Here is a 17293-nt window from a genome sequence, read left to right on the forward strand (position 1 = left end):
TCACAAAACGAAGGTTTTCCGGTTACACACCGTTTCAATAATCAGTTTTATGGAGCTACAACCAAAACTTTAAAGCTGAACTAAACAAATTGAGTTATCACAGTTCCGTTATAGTGGAAAACCCGGGGCGATATTCACTCAATCAACGGTAGATCAGGCTAATTATCATTTCTAAACTCACGAAATTTAGTTCGCAGTTGTGAAATATATTCTTTGTTCACATTTATTGAAATAAACTTCAAAACCTCAAGGCAAGTTTAGTGAAATGCGCTATATAACAATGCCAATTTATATAAACATTGAATAAGCGATCAAACTTTGTCCAAATGTAAACTATGAATTTCGGTTTTTTCGATATGACTGTGAAGACATTTTTACATACCATGTGAAGACATTTGTCATTAGCTGGCATCCCTGGTTACAGGACAGCCGACATAAATTCATCGGTAAAGTAGATTCTTATTGCTGCAAACAAGCGGACTTCACTGTGCTCTCTCCACAAATGTCAAACAAACTCTACTGCGTTTGTTTGTCAACAAATAGGCAGAAATACACATCCAAAACGTTCGCGTTTTTTTTTCTACTGCACCTACTGCTGAAAACCCCAACATTTTAGGGAAATGACCACACCGGAAGTGCCGAACATGACCGAGTTGATCGAAAACGAGAAGAACAAAACCGATGTGAAGTGTACGCACTGTGATTCGCTGATACTGAAGCCTGCGAGTGCACGCTACGTGGAGAGTGAGGTAAGTTTTGTAAACATTGAACTCAAAAATAGTTTTTTTTTATTAGATACTTGATTGGGAACTTCTTTTCTTTCAGTACGACTTACCGGAGCCACATGCGAAGAAACGTTCGACCACGGCGGGGGGACCGGTTGAGTTCGCATGTGAAACACTGAAAGACTTCTGGGTGGTGAACGATATGTTTACCTTCGAAAATATCGGATTCTCCCGAACGGTTGATAACACTAAGTATCTGATATGCGCGGACTGTGAGATCGGCCCCGTCGGGTATCACGATCTGCAAACGAAACGATGCTACATTGCACTGCAACGGGTGAAACACGTTGTGTGAGTTCGGTCCGTAAAGCAGCCAGGAAATGAGTGCAGCGGGCTGTGGTGTGTGTGTGTGTGTGTATGAGGGGAGGGTCTAAGTTTCGGTTTATAACACAAATGACAACTGCATAGCGTAATCATATACCTCTTTTTTTCAATTCCACGCTTCATTAGACGAGCTTAGAATCACTTAGAATCTAGACAACGTAAGGTATATATTCCGAAGAAAACACATATTTCATTTAGAGTTAAATGATAAAATTAATGTATGGAAAATTGTGGACTATTTTCCAAAATTAAATACATACTAGAACATAAGATAGTATCTTTGTTTTCTCACTCACTGGCGGGGGACTAGCGGAATTGTTTGCTAAGTAAAACAAATAGCAAAAAAATCTACAGCTTGGCAAAAGCTGTATTCTGCTGCTCTTGCAGCATAGAATAGAACAAAGATTCTACATTCTGGGCAAGATCTCGTGGCTTTCCCTGTTCGACGATTTCACCCTCACGCATCACTAAGATCCGATCGGTGTCTTGCAGTCCATTGAGTCGATGGGCGATCAATATCACAGTCCTGCCGCGGAAGGCATTTTTCAGCACAAGTTGAATGGCGGACTCCGATTCAAAGTCCAGATTGGCGGTGCCCTCGTCGATTAGAACGATTTTCGATTTTTTCAGTACAGCTCTGGTGAGACAGAGCAGTTGTTTCTGACCCGCCGATAGATTCGATCCGTTTGGATCGAGCATGGCCTCCAATCCTCCCAGTGCTTGTACGAGTGGGCTGGCCAAGCAGCAAGTGATGGCTTCCCATATTTCCGAGTCCATGTGAAGCGATCTCGGGTCCAGATTCTGTCGAATTGTTCCATTGAATAGGAACGGATCCTGCGATACGACTGCTATGCGGCTGCGCAAAACGTCCAGTGGAAGCGTCGCGATATTTACGAAGTCAATCGTAACGGTTCCTTCCGCGAGTGGAGCCACCCGTAGCATACTGGCTAGGATGGAAGTCTTACCGGCTCCGGTTCGACCAACCACACCAATCCTCTCGCAGGATGTGATTTGCATGGTCACATTTCTTAAAACACACGGCAGATGTTCACGATATTTTAGATAGACGTTGTCGAAAGCTACGAGGCCCTGGTAGGGCCATCCGAAGGGGGGATCCGCAGAACCTTCGGAGTTTATTTCCCTCTCCAGCTCACAATACTGATTAACCCTTTCAACGGCGACAAGTTCCTGTTCGGTCTCGGAGACCGCGTTCAGCAAACCTGACAGCAGTCCGGTAATTGAAAGTGCATATGAAATGGTTAAACCAACCATCTCCGGGGAAGTAAGATGGGCTGAGGTGATGGCCGCCAGCAACCCAGCGCCTCCCACGAGGAACGCTCCCAACAGTTGTAGCCTCAAACCGAGCCATTGCTGAGCGGCGGATGCCGAGAGTTGCGCTTTGATGCTCTCGCCTAGTTTGAAGATGAAATCCCTCTGGAATCGGCCCTCGTTGCGCATTGCCCGGATCGTCGACAAACCTTGAAGTGTTTCGGTAAAGTGCGCATACAATGGCGACAGAGCGTTACTGGACAATCGCTTGATGTCCCGCGAAGCGTACCGGTATTGGTTCTGAAGGGTTAGATAAATTGGGCAGAGTGGTATCACAAGCAAGCCCAGCCAAGGCATCGCGTACAGACTGATTGCGAGAGCGCCCATCAGCCCGAAAAACTGAGCTAGCAGGATGTTGAGAATGAAGGGCAGCGTGTCGTCGACGGTGTAGACGTCCGAAGAGAATCGGTTCAAGATTCGGCCCAGTGGCATGATGTCGAAGAATTCGAACTTTGTCTGAAAAGAAGGAACGCATGTCAGTTAGGATGATAGACTCTCAACGGAATGAGATATTTAGATATAAAGTTAATGAATAAATGAAATGATGGTTGATTTGGTGTTTTTTTCAGTAAATGGAAGGACTAATAGGCAAACAGAAAAACTTTGGAACTTCATAACGTGTCGGCTTCCTGATTTCCTGTTTTTGTCGGTTGGTGTGCACAGCTGGAATTCAAGCCTGAGCAAGTGTCATCGTCGAATCATTGTCATTCTCCGTTTCCTCGCAGCGAGTAACATTCTTGCAATATGTTCGGTTTTTTTTCGAAATCTTTTTCGAGTCCAGTTTTACTGAATCAGCATAAATAATTGGAAGCACATGCGAGTAGGATGTTGTCGTTGGACGACGCATGATCACTCCTTCTTCGGTCTGGATCTCAACGAACTTATCTGTTAATTTCCCCGACGGTTGCTTTCTTCCAATGTTTGTCGGTATCTGGTCAGTGTTCATTATCGCCACCTTCAATTCAAGCAGTTTCATCCTCTCGATGCTTTTCTGTTCGGTCTGAAACTTTTTGTAGTGTTGGAACTGTCATATTCCAAGTCTTCAACGGCACACTGTTTCTTCTGCTTCTTCCCAAGAGCCGTTGATTTGCTTATTCTCAGCTTATTTGGAGTGTTTTGTTGTTGCAAATTCACTTACCAGAAATCCTGGCCAGGTCGGTTAGCTTTCTTGTATATACGCTAAATTTGTTCAATTGTTGATTCAGCTTTTGCGTTTCCAAAAAGTCCGTCATATAACTCTTCCTTTCTACCCGGTCAAACCGCAAAAAAATTGCAGATGTGAATATCTTCTTTCAAAATTCAAGTCTAATTCAATTTATTAAATACAGATATCTGATATTTCGATTTCAGATCTTCAGATTTGAATTTTAACATTTTTATTTCAGATTTAAAATTAACTCCAAATTATAGTTATCGTTTATCTGCTTTTCCTTTTTTTTGCTTTTTGTTTAATTGATTTGAATTGAATTTTCATTCCTATTTCTTTTTTTTGACGTAGGACCACGTCTTTCATTTCTATACCGGGGTGTAAAACCAAAGTTTCGAGAACGAAGCGTTACGCCGGAGACCGAGATTTTGAGCGTTAATAGCTCTTAAACAACTGAACGAAATGGTATGATAAACACTTCATTTGAAAGATAAAATGTCTACGCGTCATATACTTGTTACTTTTTCATCCAAAAACTTGTTTCAATAGTCTTAAAATTGCTTTCAAAACAGGCTATTGAAATCACCAATCGGTATATAAGCGAGCGCCGCTCGTAAACCCACTCAGTTATGATTGAACAGCGATTGGAGCATGTTGTCGCTGTTGTTGTGAAGCTAATTTCGTTTATCATGAAAGCGCTGATGAACGGTGTCACCAAGAGCCTGTTTGTGCACCTGAGGCCAAAAGGGAATCCATCAGGAGGAGAGTGATGCCACGGTTCCGCTTGAAACATCGGAGCAGCCGCCACACACACACATACACACATACACGCGCGGAATTCTCGTTGCTATCATCGTTGCTGAAAAATAATCTGCCAGTTCCCCTGGGAATTGAAAAATACATTCATGCGAAAGAGTTTATTTTAATGTTTTCTATCCATATAACACTGCAACCAAATACATTTGGTTTTGTTATTTTTCAATCAATCGCAATTAACAGGAAAGCTTCTGAATATTTTTTTTCCCCATCAGTGGAAATTTTCGTATCCAATATTGGATGCATAACATGAAAAACGGAAAATGTTTCACATCGCGAAAATCAAGTCATTTTCGAGCGATTATTTGCTTTCTACTCATATAATGCTGCGACCAAATACATTTCGTTTTTGATTTTTTCAATCAAGTGCGATCAACGTAAGACCACGTCTTTCGGCAATTTATTAGAGGTGCAATGAATCTTTAGGAATTCCCGCTCTACGCGCACTGACAAACAATGTTTACTCAACAATTTCTCAAACGAGAAATGGGTGTTGTGAGAAAGGATTAGCGAACGCGAAACGACAAACGGGAGAAAGATACGTTTGGAGGTTGAAGGAAATTGGCAGAAAACTTCTTCATTCTATCATTCAAATAATGTGATTAATACCACATCGTTTTGCCAGAAAGAGATTATTAATGCTCAAAGGAGGAATCGAGTCCTCCGAGGAAATTACCCAGCGCAAATTAGAGTCGACTATCGATTGCGGCATTCGTACACAAATAATTTTATAATGCAGTTTCACCAAAGTGATTTCTTCGATATGGGGATATATTTACTACATCATGTCATGTATTTCATATTCTTCATTAAGAAATCCATATCCATGGCACCTACCGGTAACGAATTATTATTGAAACCACGATTTTCGCTAAATGCTCCTTTCAGTTCGGCCTGTAAAAAACTTTTCTGTACTCTAATCCATCAAATTTGGAGCCCTGAAAAGGGCTGTTGATTATATGCTAAGCTAATATAGCACGCTCTCCTCGGATACGATGGGCCAGCTGGATGTCCTTGGGCATGATGTGACGCGTTTTGCATGGATAGCACACAAATTGGTATCTTCGAATAAGCCTCCTGCAGCGTCATAGCCGAGGAACTTTGGAAGCGCAAGTCGGTTTTGAAGTCCTGAGCAATTCCACGAACCAAATGCTGCAAAGGTAGCTTGCGGATCAGCAATTCGGTCGACTTCCGATAGCGATGAATTTCACGCAAAGTTCCCGGTCGATAGCGATGTGGCTTCTCCACCTATCCTGCTACTGGTGCCCTTATCCGAGCTGACTTCGTGTGCCTTACCACCGAATGACTAACGAGCTGTCTGCGAAAGACTAACGAGCTCGAGTCCTCACGGTGCGAGAGTAGAGTAAGAAATGGACGAAAGCAAAGGAAGCGTCATTTTATAAACCATAAAAGTATAGAATCTAAATCCCACCCTTATTATATTCGTGAGTATACAGTAAGCTTATACAAGAAAGAGGGTGGGGTTTACATTCGATTCTTTTATGTTTTATAAAATGACACTTCCCTTGCTTTCGTTCATTTCTTACTCTACTCTCGCACCCTGAGGACTCGTTTCATCGGGACTAAGCAAACAGCTCGTTAGTCTTTCGGTGGTAAGGCACCACGAAAGCAGCTCGGATAAGCGCATCAGCCGCAGGAAGCGTGAAGAAGCCACATCGCTATCGACCGGGAACTTCGCATGAAATTCGTCGCTATCAGAAGTCGACCGAATTGCTGATCCGCAAGCTACCTTTGCAGCATTTGGTTCGTGGAATTGCTCAGGACTTCAAAACCGACTTGCGCTTCCAAAGTTCCTCGGCTATGACGCTGCAGGAGGCTTATTCGAAGATACCAATTTGTGTGCTATCCATGCAAAACGCGTCACATCATGCCCAAGGACATCCAGCTGGCCCATCGTATCCGAGGAGAGCGTGCTATATTAGCTTAGCATATAATCAACAGCCCTTTTCAGGGCTCCAAATTTGATGGATTAAAGTTCAGAAAAGTTTTTTACAGGCCGAACTGAAAGGAGCATTTAGCGAAAATCGTAGTGTCGATGATAATTCGATACCGATAGGTGCCATGGATATAAATTTCATAATGAAAAATATGAAATATATGACATGATGTAGTGAATATATCCCCATATCGAAGAAATCACTTTGATGAAACTGTTTACCGTTTGTCGTTTTTAATTGTTGGGAAAGGGCATTATTTCTGCTGACTAAATTCCAAGAAAAAATCCATTCCTTCTTTAAGCGTGATTCATCCTGCTTCGGATCAACGGAACAGTATGATAATCATTTCATACAAAAGATAAAATGTCCAAGAGTTATATGATTGCTATTTATTGAGTCGAAAAATTGTTTCAATAGCTTAATGATAGCTTCGAAAACAGGTTATTGAAATCATTCGTATCCGTATGTAGCGCGCCCACTTGGAAACCCATTAATCTTATTGGAATATGAGATGGGGAAGCTCATACTTACGTCTATGCATTATGCTGTACACTTCAATTAGAGCCCCCGCACACTATAGACTTTTTTTTCAGCCGACAGTTTGGTAGGATCGGCCTAGTCCTTCAGTGGTAAGGCACACGAAAGCAGCTCGGATAAGCGCACCAGCCGCAGGATAGGTGAAGAAGCCACATCGCTATCGACCGGGAACTTTGCGTGAAATTCATCGCTATCGGAAGTCGACCGAATTGCTAATCCGCAAGCTACCTTTGCAGCTTTTGGATCGTGGAATTTCTCAGGACTTCAAAACCGACTTGCGCTTCCAAAGTTTCGCTGTTATGACGCTGCAAGAGGCTTATTCGAAGATACAAATTTGTGTGCTATCCACGTAAAACGCGTCACATCATGCCCTAGGACATTCAGCTGGCCCATCGAATCCAAGGAGAGGGTGCTATATTAGCTTAGCATATAATCAACGGCCCTTTTCAGGGCTCCAAATTTGATGGATTAGAGTTTAGAAAACTTTTTACAAGCCAAACTGAAACGAGAATTTTCGTGTGGATGCCATACAGCATCGAGAAAATTCCGGAAAGATCTAATCGTTGCTGAAAAATAATCTGCCAGTTCCGTGGGAATTGAAGAATACATCCATGCGAAAGAGTTTATTTTAATGTTTTCTAATTATATGGCGAACACAGCGAACAAATACATTTGATTTCGTAATTTTTCAATCAAGTGTAATTAGCTGGAAAGCTTCTGAAGATTATTCTTTCCCATCAGTAGGATATTTCCGTATCCAATATTGGATGCATAACATGAAAAACGAAAAATGTTTCGTATCGCGAAAATTATATAATTTTCAATCGATTATTGCTCTGTCGCCGAAATTTTCATACTCAGAGAGTTCATTCTCCTCTAGTTTGCCTTCCAAATTGCCATCGTAAACCACACCTTCTCTCGATTCAATCACGCACGAAAAGCATACTGAAATGATATTGTGGTGGTGAAACCGATTCATTTTTTAGATTTTCTGATTTTCTTTTTTTCTTTTTATTATTTTCTAATTGATTCTATTTTAATACTTTCCTTTATTATTTCATTTTTATTTTCCTCGACTTGTATTTTTTTATCATCTACTTATTTTTCATTGTAGAGCTTCAAATTTCTGTTTTATTTCATTTGTCTTTCTTTTTTTCTAATTGAGTTTTTAAGCAAAGTTCTCTTTTTCTGAATTCTTGAGACTCTTATATGCTCATTTATTCATTTTTAATTCATCACTAGCAAATTCCAGTTTTTTTGATTACCACGTCGAGTGCCACGCGGTTTTATAGCGACTTTCGCGTCGGGCCACGTACTGCTATTGTCGTTCAGCAACGCAAAGAGCAATTAGAATTTACTCGATGGGAATTTATGAACGTTTCATTTCTTATCGTAAGAAGGTATTTCTGCTTTACGAAAGCAGTAAAATTTCTGCGAAAATAAAATAAATGGATTACTACTTTTATCATAATATTTTATACAATGACTGACGTGGCAGTCAACGTGTTAATTATGTTTTGAATTTTTAGATTTTCTGATTTCCTGCTTTCTCAATTTTTTAATTTTCTGAGTTTTCGATTTTTTGATTTTGTAATTTTCTTATTTCCTCATGTTCTTGAATTTTCATTCCTATTTCTTTTTTTTCTAATTTTCTCATTTTCGCATTCTGTCGTTCTCTCATTTTCTTATTTACCCATTTTAAATTTTATCATTTATTTCAATTTCTTACTTAATTTTTTAAATTTTTTTATTTTTCTCAATTTCTCGTTTTTTTATTTTTTCACTTACTCAATTTTCAATTTAGCTTCACATTTCAGTTTTATTTTATCAGACTTTTTTACTGAACTTTTATTTTCAGCATTTTCAAGTTGATTCACCAAGTTTTGTTTTTTTTTCATTTTCCCATGTTCTCATTTTCTGATTTATTAATTTTTAATTTATCATTATAAAATCTCAGAGTTCATCTATTTGAAATTCGATTTTCAGATTTTTAGATTTTCTGATTTTCTTTTTTTCTTTTTATTATTTTCTAATTGATTCTATTTTAATACTTTCCTTTATTATTTCATTTTTATTTTCCTCGATTTGTAATTTTTTTTTATCATCTACTTATTTTTCATTGTAGACCTTCAAATTTCTGTTTTATTTCATTTGTCTTTCTTTTTTTCTAATTGAGTTTTTAAGCAAAGTTCTCATTTTCTGAATTTTTGATACTCTTATATGTTCATTTATTCATTTTTAATTCATCACTAGCAAATTCCAGATTTTTTGATTAACACGTCGAGTGCCACGCGGTTTTATAGCGACTTTCGCGTCGGGCCACGTACTGCTATTGTCGTTCAGCAACGCAAAGAGCAATTAGAATTTACTCGATGGGAATTTTTGAACGTTTCGTTTCTTATCGTAAGAAGGTATTTCTGCTTTACGAAAGCAGTAAAATTTCTGCGAAAATAAAATAAATGAATTACTACTTTTATCATAATATTTTATACGATGACTGACGTGGCAGTCAACGTGTTAACTATGTTTTGAATTTTTAGATTTTCTGATTTCCTGCTTTCTCAATTTTTTAATTTTCTGAGTTTTCGATTTTTTGATTTTGTAATTTTCTTATTTCCTCATGTTCTTATTTTCTGCTTTGCGTGTACCCTTATTTCTATATTTCTTCATTTGCTCATTGTTTTATTTTCTCATTTCCTTAGTTTATCATCTCATCGGTTTATCATATTTTATCATATTTTACACAATTTTATCATGTTATCATTCTCAGATTATCTGATTTTTTTGATTTTTTGATATGCTGTTTTGTTCTGATTTTCTGATATTTTTTCGTTTTCGGTTTTCTGATTTTTGACTCTTTTATTTCTTTTTATTCTTCTGATTGTTATGGTTTTCTGACTCTCTTATTCATTTAAATTTCTTATTTTCTCATTTACGTATTTTCCATCGTTCAACGTAGAACTTCAGATTTCAGTTTTATTTTATCAGATTCAATTTTTTTATTCAGTTTTTAGGACTTCTTGATTTTATTGTTTATGAAGTTAAATTTTTTTATCAATTTTTCATACTCTTATTTTCTCATTTTCCGATTTTTTATTCTATTATTTGTTCATTTATTTATTATTATTTATCAATAGCTGACCCGGCAAACTTCATCCCGTCCAAAATTTAGTTTTCGTTATCACACCTCCGCTTTTTTCAATTGTAATGTTTGGTTGGAATATGTGGGGTGTCATACCATCATAGAAACATTTCTCGTACCCTAAAATCCACACATCCCTAATTTGGCTCCATTTGCTTGATTAGTTCTCGAGTTATGCAGAAATTTGTCTTTCATTTGTCCCCCCCCTTTAGAGAGGGGGGACGAGTGTCGAACTACCATAGAAACGTTTATCGATCCCTAAAACCTCTATATGCTAAGTTTAATTCCATTTGTTTGATCAGTTCTCGAGTTGTTCAGCACCCTCCCCCCTCCCCCTCTTTAGAGATCGGCCACATCGTGAAGATTGAATTGATGAGATTTTTACGTCAATCGATTTCAGCACTCCATAACAATTTTTAACATCGAATAAAATAATATGTCATGAAACTAACTATCGAACAATGCGGCGGCTTATAAACTTACAGTTTTTGGCCCGTTATTTCCTGAAGGATTTACGAGATATTCGCATCAATCGATCTGAGCACTCCATAACAATTCATCACAATGAATAAAATAATATATTATATCAAACAATCGAAAAATCTCCAACCGAAAATATCGTTCTGATTGGTCGAAATTAAAGATACGAAGAAATCGGCATTGCAAATGCATAGAAGTAGAGGGAGCTTTTGTTCCCACCGAAATGTGTTCCCTAACAGAGACATCTAATCCAAGGTGCCTGGGGGAAATCGGCATTGCAAATAAATGCAAGTCGGAGGCATTCTTATATTGCAAGTGAGGTGAGTGATACGATTAATTCTAACAAATAAAATTTAAATTTGAAACTATAATGTTGGTTGCTTCGTGAAATTTCACAGCAATGACCGATCTTGTATTGTGAAACATTTAGCAAAAGTGTAGGTGTAAAATTGTATATGGTAGCAGTTATGTTAAAAATGACTAGAAATATGAAACTATTTATTTCAATTTTCATAAATAAGTACCCGTTCCCGCTGGAGTTCAAGCTGTCTGTTTTGTTGTGTTCATTTGCACCCAAGGAAAGTTCATACGGCGAGAAAAATTGGAAAAGTAAAGGAATATTCGAAAATGTAATTTCCCATATGATGTACATATCGTATTAGGTGCAGTTAGTCCAATTAAAATTTTCATTGAGACATAAAGCATCGTGTTACGTTGGGTTTGAAGCGAAAATGGAATTGAGTTGAATAAATAAACACACAGAAAGTAAAAATTATAAAAGAAAATTACCGTTACCATTTCAAATATGTTTTCCCTATAATAAAGTAACATGTTTTTTTTTTTGCAAGGAAAATTGATAATTTTGTTATTTTACTATTCAACACCTTAAACGCTTCCAGAAGAGTCTTCGGGACAATTCCAGTTCCAAAGAGAACAACTGGAACAATTCTTGGGACCTACCTTAGCCCCCACAGTTCCTTGAGCTCCACGGCCAATGATCGGTACTTACATATTTCACGATCGTGGGTCTCCTCTAGATTTTGGTTCAGTGGAATAGCGACATCGATTATGGTGACGTGTTTTTCCGTCAGCTGGTGAGCTCCATTCTGACGAAGTTCAGTAGGCCGTACGCCATCAGCCTTCCAATTGCGACGGATTTGCTTAGGATCCGTTGCTCCAATCTCCTTCGCCATGGAGGCTCACGTCTTTCACGGATATGTAGGAGCAGCCCGCCTCTTGGCCCCTTGGCCACGGTATCCCAAAATTCTAGCGGTCGCCACAGCAGCATAGTAAATTTTCAGTTGCAGCTCCTCCATGTTCTCACCTTTACTGTACCTTTACTGTACTTGTCAGCCTGCGAGAATGCTGCAACTTCGGGATCCTTGGGCGCGACAAAGGGTCTGTGTCGCGAAACTGTGAGATCGCCTCGTCGTAATGCAAGACCAGATCGCGTAGTAGTTGTTGATCTGGCTGTGGGTCTTCCGACTCAGGGGGTTGTTGTACTGTGGCCTCCACTGGTGCTGATTCGCGTGCCCCACTCGCGAATGGATTGCTCAGTCGTACTGAACTCGTTTCGACACATCGCTTGCTCTGTTTGTTCTAGAGCTTAGCTCTCATTGCGCCTGCTGCTTGATTGCCAGAGGAACCATTTCTGGGCGCGGTCCCTAACATGAGAAAACAGACGCACCCCTAAGCCTCCAGTGACCCGGAAGGCCTTCCCCGGAAGAGATATAGCGCTCTGACTCACTCGCACCCCCACACTTAGCCACTTTCGACACCCGTTCTCGGAGCCAAGACCAGGTGTGTTTCCAGTTCACGCCCGATCTAAAAATGTCGTCATATGATCTTCGAACATTTTAGACAAACGAGCAGGCTCCTACCCTAGTGTTGATCCTCATTTGAGAACTTGAAGAATTATCATTATTTTAATTTTTTAATTGATTTTTATTTTTTTTATTTTTTAAGTATTCTGATTCTTTTGATTTTTCTGGTTTTGCTGATTCCTCTTTATTCTTCTGTTTTACCCGATTCTTCTAATTTTTCTGATTCTTTTGAATGTTCTGATTTTTGTTTTTTGATTTTGTTACTTGTCTGATTTTCTAATGTTATGATTTCTCATTTTTTTATTTTTCTAATTCTTTTGATTCTTCTGATTCATGTGAATCTTCTGATTCCTCTGATTCTATTATTCTTCTTATTTTTTTTATTCTTTTGATGCTTTTGATACTTCTGATTCTCCTGATTCATTTGATTGTCCTGGTTCTTGGGATTGTCGTTATTCTGTTTCACCCGATTCTTCTAATTCTTCTGATATATTTGAATATTTCGATTATTGTTTATTGATTTTGCTATTTGTCTGAGTTTTTTTCAAATTTTGTAATCCAACCAACGTAATCTTCAATCGACTTACCCGCCTGCTGAATCATCGTGTGCAATCCCGATGGACCAGTGCGCTTCTCAGATGACATCGATCACGCAGGCCCAAAGAAGACAACCCTATTGTGAAAATCTCCCGGCTCCGTATGGGTATGCTGCTTTGTCCAGGGACTCGCACACACGACTTACCTCTTCAACAGCAGTAACAAGGAAGAGAATAATTTTCTGTGTGCAGTGCTCATATGAGCTTTCAGACCGAGGTCAAGTGGTATACATGAAAGGTGGGATGAACGAGTGTGGCGAGACAGTTATAGTTGGCAGTGCTGTCAAAACGTATTCTGGAGTCCACACACCTATGTTCCTGTTAGATACGTGTTGGGAACTCGCGACATCTGCTAGATTAAGATGATCTATATGTTTGTGAAAAGGTCTAGTATAAGAATTTAATCCTTTCATGTTTTTCTTTTTCGTTATTAGTTTGTTTGTCTTGTCCCCTCATCTCACCGTCGCCCACCCTCGACAGATAGTCGAACACCAGAGCTAAAACGTGTCCTAAACAGTTAATATAAATTTCCTTGTTTCAAATATAATTCCTCTTAATTTTTTTCCGTTAACCAAAACCATATGTTTCCTCTTGCATCTCGCTCAGCTGAAGTTGAACCAGAACCAAAATGTTCATTTCGAAGTCTGCGTTCCAGCAAATTCCAGTAGAATTTCACTCAATTGTTTTGATCAACCTATTCGCTATTAATTTCACCGTTTTTTGAGCTTCAAATCGAATAAAAACGTGAAATTTAGATCACTTCTGTTGTGTTTCAATAGTTATTAGTTTGTCGATGAATGAAATGGGGGTTGATTTACTGACAGATGTGTACAACAATGTATACTCACATAGATCACATTTTTCAGCAGTTTATCGTGCACGCACTTAGCAGCTTTGATTCCAGCGTACGCGAACAGGAACGCTCGAAGCAGCGTGATAAGCGAATTTCCGAACGCTAGTGCACTATAAATTCCAAGATAGTAAAGTGTCGTTGTTTTGTTCCCCGCATCTGGTAGCAATGCTTCCTGTTGCAAAACATCCGCCAAATTAGACGTATGATTCACTCCTTTTGCCATCGCTTCGAGGAAATCCAATGCAATCGAAAAAATGTTTGGACTGTGAGATAAACTCCAGAGAGGCGTATCACTATCTATTCCTATTTCTAGCACTGTAACGTTGTGAGTTTCATTCGAAGGTATCACCGGTGGCACTGGCGACGATATGCCTACCCAGTAAGCTAACCACGCGTCGGTCAGATTCCTCGACACCTGCATCAAGAGCACCGATAGAACCACCCAAAATCCAAGCGATTTTCCCATGGCTTGCCAGTAAGCGCCGATAACTTTCCGGTCGAGATAGCCGAACTCACGGCCCTCTTCAGCCAGTAAACTATCAACACTCTTAGTGTCCTCCCCTTTGCTGAATTGTGACTCATACTCGACGTTTAGATTCTGCGGGACATCGTCACCTTCATCTTCGAAATCGCTTATAAGGGAAGCAACGCTGGTGATGTCGCTTTGGGTGACGATTCCGTTCTCTACGTGCAGAATCTGATTGGATTGATTCAGCACCAGCGGATGCTGGGTAACAATTATTCTAGTTTTGTCCTTCAACAGTCCAAATATACAGTGTTTCACAATATGGGACGCTACATGGGCATCCAAGGCGGACAGAATATCATCCAGCAGATAGATGTCCTTATTCTGATAAATCGCTCTCGCCAAGGCAACTCTTGCCTTCTGTCCACCGGATAAAGTCCGTCCCTGTTCTCCAACACCAGCGCCGTCTCCCTTCAACACACTCAAATCGTAGCTAAGCGCACAAGCATGAATAACAGCCTTGTATCTCGCATCGTCGTACATCTCACCCCACAGAATGTTCTCCCGAATTGTGCCCCTCTGGAGCCACGGGCTTTGAGCCACATAACCAAAGCCATCGCCCACACTGGACAGTGCCACCACGCCTTGGGTGCACTTGAAATTCCCCAGAATAACCTCCAGCAGAGATGTTTTGCCCCCGCCAACTGGCCCCTCCAGGCTGATCAGCTCACCCTGCCGAATCTGAAGGTTCAAATTCACAAATCGGAAATCGACAATGTCCTCCTGGACCAGATTGAGCTCCTCTCGGCTGCGCTGCACCTCGAACTCAAAATGTCCATCCTTGATCGCGATTACCACTGGCCTCCGAGAAGCACCGGAAAAAGTGGTCTCAGTTTGATGCAGCGGTTTGTAGTATTCCGCCAAATTGATGTTGGGTAGCTGAAATACAGACAGTAATTATTTTTACTAATCATTTCGGCCGAGGCATTACACCAATCAACACGAATTTTCGAAGATTTTTTCGATTTCATATTTTGATTTAGCTGAAACTTTGCCAACTTATTCGGCACTAGGTACGATGTCATTTTACGGTATTAGCATTTTTCAAAAATCTAACTTTTTAGCATTAGCGAAGGAGCACGCTCCGAAACACAGATGAAATGTTTGGTTGTCAGCGCCGTTCTATCGCAGAGATTTGCGCCCAGTGCAGCCGGGTACTATGATTGATGCTAGGATCGTTAGCAAAATCTCAAGCAGAACTGTCAGTGGGATACCCAATTCATATGAAAACAAAGGGAAAATGACAGTGGGATACCCGATATGTTGGCTCCTGTCAGTTCAATGGGGGTTCTCTAAAGACGTCACCCACCTGGCCCAGTGTTAAACTGAGTTTTACGCTGAAATTTGCGCCGTATTTCTATACTGCGCGCTTGAATCTGGATTGCTCTCTCTGTTGAGATATTTTCCTCACACAAGCGTATACGGTTCAAATGGGGGCGCGATGTTGTTTTTATGCTTTGCTTAGGGTGGGTTTAGACTAGTGATATATTCGTGTGAAGAAATATGATGAGATTTATAGAAATCGCATCATTAGAACGAACGAAGACAAAGCGGGCGCTAGTATGTGTGTGTATGTGTGTGTACGTTTTTTTTTTTTTTTAAAGAGGTGAGGAACGCTCTACCAGCCTTACCTGGGAAGGGTTAACCCAGACGTCGAGTGGGGATCGCACCCACAAAAACCAAGCCCTCTACTCGTTGCCTTATTCCCCCTGGGACCACATCTAGGCGACTACTTCAGGGGGCGGCTGTGCTCATGCACTTCTCGAGTTTTCAACGCTAACTAGCGTTGTCCTTCCCTTTTTCTCAATATTTTTTCCTTTCTATTCGTTATTAATTCCACTGCGCTGATGTCCTCTTCGCAGGCATCCATTTACCCGTCGAGACGTGAACCGATTAGGCAGTGCCCTCCAACTTGACGCGCAACCCGTCACAGCCACCCTCGCGGGGTTTCTCACCTGTCGAGACGTGAACCGATTAGGAAGCGCCCTCCAACTTGACACGCGCCCCGTCACAGTCACCCTCGCAGGATTTCTCTTCCCAACAGAGCGCCGATTAGGCAGTGCCCTCCAACCTGACGCGCACTCCGTCACAGCTACTCTCGTGGGGTATTCACCATTTTGATCGTGGCTTCATCCTTGATACTCGTTCCTTCGAATTGTTCGCGGTGTTCCTCCATCCAGGCCACGATCAGGCGTTGTCAGGCAGGCCTTTTGCTGTTCTCCGCGGCAGTATCGGTTTACCTGTCGAGACGTGCACCGATTAGGAAGCGCCCTCCAACTTGACGCGCGCCCCGTCACAGTCACCCTCGCAGGATTTCTCTTCCCAGCGGAGAGCCGATTAGGTGGTGCCCTCCAACACAACGCGCACCCCGTCACAGCTACTCTCGTGAGGTACCATCTCTTGCAACAGCCGTCGCCGTTGTTCACCTTTCACCGTCGGGCGTTGTCAGCACTTTGGTCAGCCCTCCACCTTCGCATCAGCTCCGACATGATTTGTGTGATTACGCTGCTCACGGCATTCCAGATCATCTCGTCGCGACACATCTCCTCCACAATATTCCCGACATGAAGTGCAGGCAGCCCCTCGCGCCTTTCGGTGAACCTGGGACAGACAAAAACGACGTGCTCCGGTGTTTCCTCCATATCTCCACACTCCGGACAGAGGGGTGAAACTGCGTGCCCGAACCGGTGTAGATATTGCCTGAAACAGCCATGCCCAGACAGAAACTGCGTCAAGTAAAAGTTAACTTCACCGTGTTTCCTGTTCAACCAGGTCGAAAGTACCGGTATCAGCCTGTACGTCCATCTACCATTTTCTGCCGTATCCCATTCATACTGCCATTTGTCCAACGACTCCGCCCTCATCAATTTCCGGATACGTCTGCTTTCCCGTCGCTTGTAGCACTCGCTATCTTCCGCCAGAGTGATGCAGATGGGAATCATTCCGGCGATTACACACACAGCTTCTGTCGAAATGG

At 41.0% G+C, this 17293-nt stretch overlaps 2 protein-coding genes across 2 annotated transcripts in view; one reads left to right on the top strand and one right to left on the bottom strand.

Moving 5' to 3' along the window:
• The first annotated feature begins 512 nt into the window (after window positions 1–512).
• On the top strand, window positions 513–1388 carry LOC129776252 (guanine nucleotide exchange factor MSS4 homolog). The gene is made up of 2 exons (XM_055781793.1): window positions 513–749; window positions 826–1388. The coding sequence occupies exons 1-2, from the start codon at window positions 621–623 to the stop codon at window positions 1078–1080; spliced, it is 384 nt and encodes a 127-aa protein (XP_055637768.1). The 5' UTR covers window positions 513–620; the 3' UTR covers window positions 1081–1388.
• The window catches only part of LOC129776251 (ATP-binding cassette sub-family C member 10), a 31647-nt gene continuing 15542 nt past the window's right edge, over window positions 1189–17293 (bottom strand). Inside the window, exons 3-4 of the mRNA XM_055781792.1 lie at window positions 13786–15195; window positions 1189–2894 (exon numbers count right to left, since the gene is read on the bottom strand). Of these exons, the coding sequence (XP_055637767.1) occupies window positions 1458–2894; window positions 13786–15195 (2847 nt within the window). The 3' untranslated portion in view covers window positions 1189–1457. The remainder of the gene's footprint in view (window positions 2895–13785; window positions 15196–17293) is intronic.

Source organism: Toxorhynchites rutilus, chromosome 3 (assembly GCF_029784135.1).
Source record: "Toxorhynchites rutilus septentrionalis strain SRP chromosome 3, ASM2978413v1, whole genome shotgun sequence".
Taxonomy (NCBI): Eukaryota; Metazoa; Arthropoda; class Insecta; order Diptera; family Culicidae; genus Toxorhynchites; species Toxorhynchites rutilus.

Coding starts and splice junctions, on each gene's coding strand:
- LOC129776252 (XM_055781793.1), top strand. CDS start 621: ATGACCACACCGGAAGTGCCGAACATGACCGAGTTGATCGAAAACGAG. Junction 750..825: donor CACGCTACGTGGAGAGTGAG/GTAAGTTTTGTA, acceptor CTTTTCTTTCAG/TACGACTTACCGGAGCCACA.